Source organism: Crocodylus siamensis, chromosome 2 (assembly GCF_052110815.1).
Source record: "Crocodylus siamensis isolate JL-2025a chromosome 2, ASM5211081v1, whole genome shotgun sequence".
NCBI lineage: Eukaryota > Metazoa > Chordata > Crocodylia > Crocodylidae > Crocodylus > Crocodylus siamensis.
Window position 1 is genome coordinate 22,600,232 of NC_143396.1, and position 8,614 is coordinate 22,608,845.

At 46.7% G+C, this 8,614-nt stretch overlaps 1 protein-coding gene across 1 annotated transcript; it reads right to left on the reverse strand.

Annotated features, from left to right (window-relative positions):
• Positions 1-7,030: 7,030 nt before the first annotated feature.
• On the reverse strand, positions 7,031-8,614 carry LOC149870055 (uncharacterized). Its single transcript, XM_090034491.1, is given in 3 exon segments — positions 7,031-7,810; positions 7,935-8,230; positions 8,233-8,614. Coding segments are annotated over 3 exon segments (1,458 nt in total).

Sequence of the window (8,614 nt, forward strand, 5' to 3'; positions counted from 1 at the left end):
ATATTTAAATTTAGTAAAGAATCCCTGCACTCTAGTGGCACATTTTATGTTAGTGACACTCATTGCAGCCAAAGCTTAGCTTGCCTATTCCTGGAGAAGTAAGTGGAACCATTTCCCTACATTTTGGCTTACACTATTCAATTGCAACATTAATCTGTTGACTTTGCTAAGCTGATTGCTATTAAGAGCTAGCTAGGGTAGAAATCCAATCTTCTCTTATAAAAACCAGCACAGGTTAAACCTAGCAAATTCTTTGGGGGAAAAAAAAAAGAGGAGAAAAAAAAATCAACGTCTCGATTTCACACATCTCTTCAGCAGAAGTCCCTAATAGAAAATAACTCCAAGAGTGTTTGTTATGGGGAATGATTCACTGATGAATCCAAAGAGCAATATGCAAAATTGGATGGAGTCTCAAGAAATAAATTGCAGTATTAACCCAGTTCAGCTCAGCGTGTACATGAGTAGAAGTGTGCAGCCCTTTGCTCAGTTCCCTTATTGAGAAAGTCCACAGGGAATGCAAAGGGAAGGGAGCCACCGTCTGTCCTCCCAAAATTAGTGCTGCTGGTTGGGTGAGAAGCATAGCCAGAAGATAGAGTAGCCAGAGCACACAGAAATCCACGGTGCAGCAGAATTTCATCTGGTACAAATTCTCATAGCACCTTTGAAGTTGATGGTTCTACCAACAATTTATACCAGCTGAAACCCTGTCTCAACTGTATCTCTACACCCCCCCTACAGCCTGGAACGTAGATGATGGTAGAAATACTGTCTACACTCCCCCAAAAGACTGACACCTCCACCTCCACAGTCACAAAATCATGATCATTCTAATATAAAATGTAAATGTCCAAGGTCCATGGTGATGGGCCACATAAAAGCCTTTTTTGGAAAGGGCAATATACCTCTAATAAATAATAGGTACTCAGGCAGACAATAACTATATATTATATTTATTATACATTATAACCTGATTAACATCTGATACCCCAGAAGGCCTCTCTACTATCTACCAGCTACATCTCATCACCAGGTCTACATTCCCCTTCCCCCTGCCCCCCACCTATTTCTCACCCATTGACTCCCTCAGTTCGCATTTTCACAGACTGGCATTCTTGCATACTGGTCTCTGGCTTCTATTCTGTTCTATTCTCTTCCATCCACGAAGAGCACAGGACAACTGCAGATGCCTGAAGTGTGTTTGTATCCAAAAGCTTGCAAAGAAGAATTTTTCCAGCTATTTTAGTTGCTCCAATAAAAGATATTGGATTTACCCAAATAATCTTGTCCGACAATAAATAGGTATTTGAGGTCAGTGCTATGCATCTTAAAGATGAGAATTCCTTAAACATATTATCTCGCATCAAATTTAAATAAGGGAAAAAGTAACTGCTATACTGCATGATCGGTTTAGATTATCTAACTGCAGGTTAGATAAACCTGATGATACCAGGTTTACCTAACCTGGTATCATCAGTCTGATAATGTCCAATACCAGATGTTTCAAAAGAAAGAGTAAAGAAAACCCAGTACAAGATAATTAAACCTGACCATAAGAGGTTGTTTTTCCCCTTTCTACAGCCAGGCATTTAATGTTTGGTTTAGGCCCCAAGGAATATACCCTTTATGAATTTTTATTCCTTTTATTGTAACTGTAGATATTCTCATTATCTAGATCTCTTATCATTTTTCTTCATTTCTGTTGTGCCCTGCAGGGTCAGGACCTGAGGCACAATGAGGAGAAAGTTCGTTTTGCCTTTAAGGGAGGGAGGGTTTTTTCCTCTGTTTGCAGATCACAGAGCCTCCTGATCGCAGAACAGGGCACGAGTTGTAAATAGTAACAAGAAACTTTTATTTGTTTACTTACACGCCGATGAATGAGGTGCGTAAGTACAGCAGCTTGATTAAATGTGCTTTGTTTACAAAACAAATTAATGACTCTCTCTTTCTCTCGCGGGTCGCGGTTCGGTTTGCTAATCGGATCGGTCTGCAGGGAAGGGGTTGGCCAGACTGCAGCAGAAGGGACTGATCTGCTGGTCCCAAAATGGCTTCTGCCATGGCGTGGACTCAGCAAGGCTTTTAAAGACTTCTCCCTTCTCCTCCCCCCCGTTCCTCCTGACGTCAGAAGGGTAAGCTGTTTTCGCGCCTTTTCTAAGCTTGTTGGAGGGGCTGGGTGTTAAATTTTGTGCTTACGACACTCTAGCTGGAGTGAAGTACAAAACATGCCCCCTTGCCGTACAGCACAAAGTTACATCTCACTTCTGCTTTCTACGGATTCCGGATCTTGTGCCGGCAAGTGGGTGTACACAAAAACGGATAGTGTTATTAACTTTTGTTTCAAAAACTGAAATACACAACAGGCACAAGAAGTTACAACAACAATCAGAAATAAGAGGGATAACAGCAGGGTGAGTAAGTTTAACAGCCATGACAAGGCATCCTAACCCAACCACTTAAACACACTCAACAACCACCCTTGGCCAATGCCAGAGATAGCATTGATGTCTTTGGCGATCTTGTGGATCTTGGTGATTTGGTTTTGAAGAGGAAGAGAAACGTTAGGGATGGCGATGCAACACATGTCACGGGACAGGTTTAAGTATTGACAAAGGCCTTCGTGTTGGATGAGCATAGCGTCTAAGGCGAGGCGGTTCTGCATGGTCATCTGGGATGTTGCCTGTAATTGCTGGTCAAGTAAGTCGAGGCTGCTTGCGGTACGGTTGGCAAGGAGCTCAACTTGTTCCGCCAGCTGGGAGATAGCCACACGGGCTTTTGCTATGCCCAAACCCCAAACAAAGGAACCTTCAAAAGCCCAACTTAAACCCTGGGCTACCTTTTCACCATATGTAAGTGAACTCCACATGGGATTAATGGAGTGAATGCTTTGGTGGACGAGTGGACTCGTGGGATGAGCGGAAGAAGCTTGTAAGGGGGGACAAAAGGAGACAGAGCCTAAAAAGCATTGGAGACCTGATAGTGTGGCAGGTAAAACAGTATACAGTTGGCCGTCAGTACATGCCCAGATGAGGCTGAACAGTGCCGTCATGGCCAATTCCGAACATGTACTGCTAAACTTGAAAAATTCGGAGGCTCGCTCCAGAGGGCCAGACTGTCGAAAGGGGAAGGCGACATTGTGGCAAGCGGCACTGATTAACGCTGCCTGTAAAACTGGGTAATAGAACCCGAACCAGAAGTTATTTCTGAGGGGCCCTTGGTGGGTTAGGTTAATGGCCAAGGAAGCGTTCCAGTGGACCAAAGGAGTGGGCTTGGTAAGTGGGGAAAGGGTGACCTCAGATTTAGATTTGGCACTGCTGGGTGTAAGTGAGAGGTACCAGGGTGGGACAATAGAGTGGGGGTCCCAGGCGAGTGAAATGTCAGGGTGAGACTGGTCGACGCCTTGTGGGTTTATTCCCCAGGGGATGGCGGAGCAAGCGTGTAACGCTTCTCTTTCGTTACAATCTTCACGAGGGGGCAAAGTGGTATTGGAGAGGTTCGCAAGGGTAAAATTGCAGGGCCAGGTGAAATCCTTAAAGATAGAACTTCCATCCTCTAGAGATATTGATCGAGATCACCGAACCCTTTGAGACCTGGGAAAACCAATCTGAAACATTGAAAACTTTAAGGTACGGGATAAAGACGGGGTCTGTAACCGACAAAGGTATCTTGAGGCATGCAGTCAGGCCTTCTCCCATCCCGCCGTCTCCCAAAGCATCGGCCCACAGCGACAGTAGGTGCAGAATCGTGTTGTCAGTACGGATGGGGTTGTCAGCAGTGGGATTCGGGCTTGTGCATTTCATCATCGGCAGGGTGGTGAGCGAGAGTAGGGTGAAGAGTAGTCTCATGTTGGCGAAGGTGAACCTGGAAATAACATAAGAAAGGGGAGAACAGTAACTGAGTTCAGGACAGGTTAACACTCTAACTGTTTTGAGCGCCTGGAGAGCCAGTTGTGGTGAGCTAACAGGTGGCTATTAGAGTCTTCTATGTTGACTATGTAGGTGTTCGGATGGTCTCCTTTTCGTACGATTTTTCCTTGAGATACTCGTGGGCGTTTTTGTGTAGGATGTGGTACTATGATCCAGACAAGTTCTCCAGGTTGAAATTTTGGAGCCCATGGGAGATGTGTTTCTGTGTTTTGTGGTTCCCATAGGGCTTTTCCAACGTTTAGATTGAGAACGACTTCACTTAGGTGTTCGGTCCAGTTTCTGTAGGTTCCATTCCCTTTGACTCGTATTCGTTCTTTTATTAACCCGATGGCGCATTCTACGACTCCATTGGACTGAGGGTGGTACGGGAGGTGATGGTGCCAGGTGATATTGTGTAATGTGGTGAAAGTTGATATCGTTTTTCCGGTGAATGGAGGTCCTTCATCAGAGTGGATTGTTTCTGGGGTCTGCCAAAATGCAAAGATTTTTGTGAGGGCTTTAGTTACATCGCTGCCATGGGTCTTACAAAGGGGTAGTACTGCAATTTGCCCAGTTCCTAGATTGACAGCGACAAGTCCCTTGGTTGCCCCCTTTGCTCTGGGCAGGGGTCCCATGAGGTCGACCTGCCAAAACTTCCCTGGGGCAAAGTATTTTGGATCATAAGCACCTTGTTCTGCTTTGTGGGGGTGTGCTTTTTCTTTCGCACATTGTTCGCATCCCATCGCCGCTTGTCTCCAGAGATGTCGTGGACCGTGTTCTGGACTACCTCCCATGTGTCGCCAGTGATCATATGTGGCTTTGGTTCCTGGGTGGCCCCAGTGTTCATGTAGCCATCTGATATATGGTTCAGAGCGTATTGTGGATGTAGCATAGATGGTGTCTGTGCAAAGTGGGTTTTGGAGCATCGTGTCGATGACTTCATGAGTGGGGTCTGTCTCAGGTTGGTGGGATTTAGTGTGTTTAATTAGCGGTAATCTTTTAAATCTTTCAAGTGTTGTGAAAACGTCGTCCCACAGGTCTGTGTACTCGGAGGGATCAGCTGTCGCTGTTACTATTTGGTAAATGTATTGGGAGCCGATGGCCCTAACTGGAACAGGTGAAGTGTTATCGTGATCATTGAGACAGTGTTGTAACATAAGGGCAAATCCTCATAACTCACATAGTTGTGGAGAGTCACCAGACTCTGCATGACGTAAATCAAGTTTATGGCAGGGTCTGCAGTAAAGTCCAAAGGCTCCTCCATCTTTGGATGTACCGTCAGATGCCATCCACGCGGCTTGAGTTGTTCCATAAAGGGTTACTCTCAGTGGTATTTCTTCTGGTAGGGGCGGGAAATTATGGTGGCTCCAGTCATGCCAACAGTAGTGGTGTTTGAGTACTAAAGTGCTCCATGTGGACACTTCTCCTCTGAAAGTAGGGTCTGGCCGGCTCGGGTCTAGAAGTGGTAATAGTGTTCCTCCTGGCAGGGTGACTGACCCTTGTCCCTGGTGTAGGGGTTGTGCTAACTGAAGAGCGAGTAGTGCTTTCCCTATAATCCTGTAGTGGAATTGACAAGTCTGGAGTGTCTTGTGTGTATTAAAGATCAATTTTCCTTTGGTGTTTTTTGCGGTTGCATAAACATGTGTGCTGGTGTATCCCACTATGATGTGTATTGGTTCGCTCAGCTTATAGGCTTCAAGGTGGGTCTTAGACACCGCTGCGAGTAGGTCTGATAGCTTTTCTGTGTCCAGGGTGTCCAAGGATGTTTCTTTCACTGTTTATTTCGCAGTTGAGTTTCTATCCTGGCTAAGGCAGGAAAGTGCTGAGAGGGTATGTAGGAGCGAAGCCATACTAGTTGGCCTAGTAGGGCTTGGAAGTCCTGTCATGTCTGGGGTGGGTGAGTCTTCCAGTTCCACTGGTTGGGAAGATCATGTACCGTCACTTGGCGGGTCGATCCATCAAAGGTGGTACCCAGGAACTGAATGCATGTTGTCGGCTCAAGGTTTGACTTCTTGTCGTTAATTGTCCACCCTTCTTGCTGTAAATGAGTGACTAATTGGTTGGCCTTTTGTTTGACCTTATTTCGATCGAAGCCCATAATAGCAAGGTCATTGACATAGTTCCAGACCTTCACATCTTGATCTTCCTCTTCTGCCTTCATCATAAACCGTTGGAGAGTAGCATTCATTTCCGAACACGCTACAGCTGGAGAGTTGCTATAACCCTGGGGACACACATTCCATTTATACATGCTTCCCTCAATACACATGTTGAGCAGGCCTTCTTTGTTGTTGATGGGGATTGAGAAAAACATATCCTTTAGGTCGATCGTACAGCCTACCCAATTCTTGGCTTGTACCTGGGACATTTCATGGACGATTTGTGACAGGGTTTTGGACTGGGGTTGGCCAAGGTGTGGCACCTTTTATTGACTTCTCTATAATCAATGACAAGACGCACTGCTGTTTTGTTTCTTGGTTTTGGTATTCCCCATCCTGCTGACAGGTATGTGCTTGTTGTCATCCATTGTATCTTACCCTCATCTAGGAGGCATTGAAGTAGTATTTCTAGAGCAGCTCTATAGGTTTCTTTTGTTGGAATTGGTTTGTAACGCCAACGACTAAAGCGGGTAAGTCTGGGTGTGTGTATCTGCAACACTTGAATGGGTAGTGCCTGAAGGACTTGTTCTTTCAGTTGCAGGGCTCGTATTCCCAGGATTCCAAGTAAGTTGATTGTCCCGAGTACTGCTGTCAGGCCTTTTGGGTAGTGGCTTGGAAAGAATTTGACTTGCTGCGCTTGATTGATCGAGTTAAGTCCTTGTATGAGGATTTTTCCAGAGGTTAGTATATGAGGGACAGTCGATTGTATAACATTAACTTAGGCTCTGGTATCTAATAGGAATCGCACTGTAACTGGTTGTCTTCAGCTAGCTGGGTGTCGTACATCAATGCTGCAATAGGGTCATTGATCTTCATTGCCGCCGGGGCAACCGGAGACGGCTACTGGTTTTTTGCCTTGTCTCAGAATCCTAATGCCTCAGTCAGTTTCTCTTGTCTGGTGCCCCCGAGTGCTTGGAGCTGCGACTTGCTGAGTCCGGATTTCGCAAGTAGGAATCCGAACATGGCCCGTTCTCATGGAGTTCTCTTGAACTGGATGGCCCGCTCGTGAAGTGCCCCCTGAGGTCCCGTTCGTTCACTATTGTTATCTTGGGCTGGGGTACCAGCCATCATTACACTCCAGTTCCCTGTGTCCGTGGTGGCAGCAGGGTGCACTTGGGTGGTGGGTGTAGGTCTCAAGAGTGCCTGGAGTCGTGGGAGTTGGCTTAGGATGTTTCCTGCGGGCTGGCCGACTAGTGGGGCTAAAAGGAGGCAGAGGGTGATGGCTTGGTCTCCTCCGTAAACTTCTACACAGGCTTCTACTGCCTTGATGGTTGTTGGTACGGCTCCCGGATTTCTTAGGAATTGATGAGGCCATGGTCCATTTCGCTGAGCTGCAGTTAATCCCAGTTGGTGCACTCTGGGATTCCAAGTCCAATGTGACGTCCCTATGATACTCAACAAAAGTTGTTCAGCGGTAGGGTCAGGTGGACGTCCTTCGTGCCATAGATGGGATTTGTGATCGACTTGTCCTGCGATGAGGGATGGAAGCGGGATGTTCCAATGTACGTTATTCATTACGGCCGTTAGATCAGTAACGTGTCCTCCACTCCATGAAGCTTGACGGGTTAGGTAGGAGGACTCATCTAAATCTAGTTGCTCTGTCCCATATTCTACAAGGAGACGACCTAGCCAAATCATTAATGTTTCATTGGATTTAATCTTTGACTCTTTGTGTAATTCCTGCATCTCCGCTTGGGTGTGGGTGCGGTATGTGGTGGTGATACCGGTCATGCCCTGCCCGTCGGCCACTTGCTAAACTAGAGTGATAGGGTAAGCAGTCATGGGTGGGTGACAGCTTGGAGTCTCTGGATGGAAGGGTTGGATAAAGACTTTCACTTTTCTTTTCAGTTTCAGCGGTAACTCCTTCCTCTTCTACGTAAGGGGGTGATGCAGTCAGTGTCACGGGCAGTTCATGCATCGGTGGGAGTGGCTTCCCCTTCTCTTCTGCCCTGTTTCTGCCATGTTCAAGTTTTGGCGCTATCATGCTGCCACCGCCATCTTTGAGTGCTGGCTCTGTTACTTTGACGCCGCCATTTTCAGGCACTGGCCCTGTGGTTTGCTCAACAGCCGTCTGCGCTATTGTTTTTAATTGGGATGTGAGGTCGTTATTCTCGCGTAGCAGGATGGACACCATGCGGAACAACACATTGATTATCTTCCCCTGATCCCAGGACCACCTTCCTTAACATGCTGAATACAGCAGGCGAACTCCTGAGCTGGGGTGGGATTGACGGTCCTTGCTGCTTTTACTTTGCTCAGGCTTAATGTTGCAGTCACCTCTTGTGGTCGGTAAATGACTGCGGGTGACTGCATGATACACCCAAATGCTGCAGGGCTTAAGGTTACTGCCCACGCTTTTCCCTCCGGCAATTTCAGGGAGAGGTACTTGGTTATTGTATTCTTCTGGCTTACTCCCCCACTCTGATGGTACACAATGTGAGCCCAGAGTTCATCAGAATCAGTAATCGAGCGTGAGCCCTCCCTCCAGGGGCAGAGATTCACCAGTATCTCCTCCATGTTCTCTGCTCCCTTCTGGCATCCTGTTTGTGACACCAT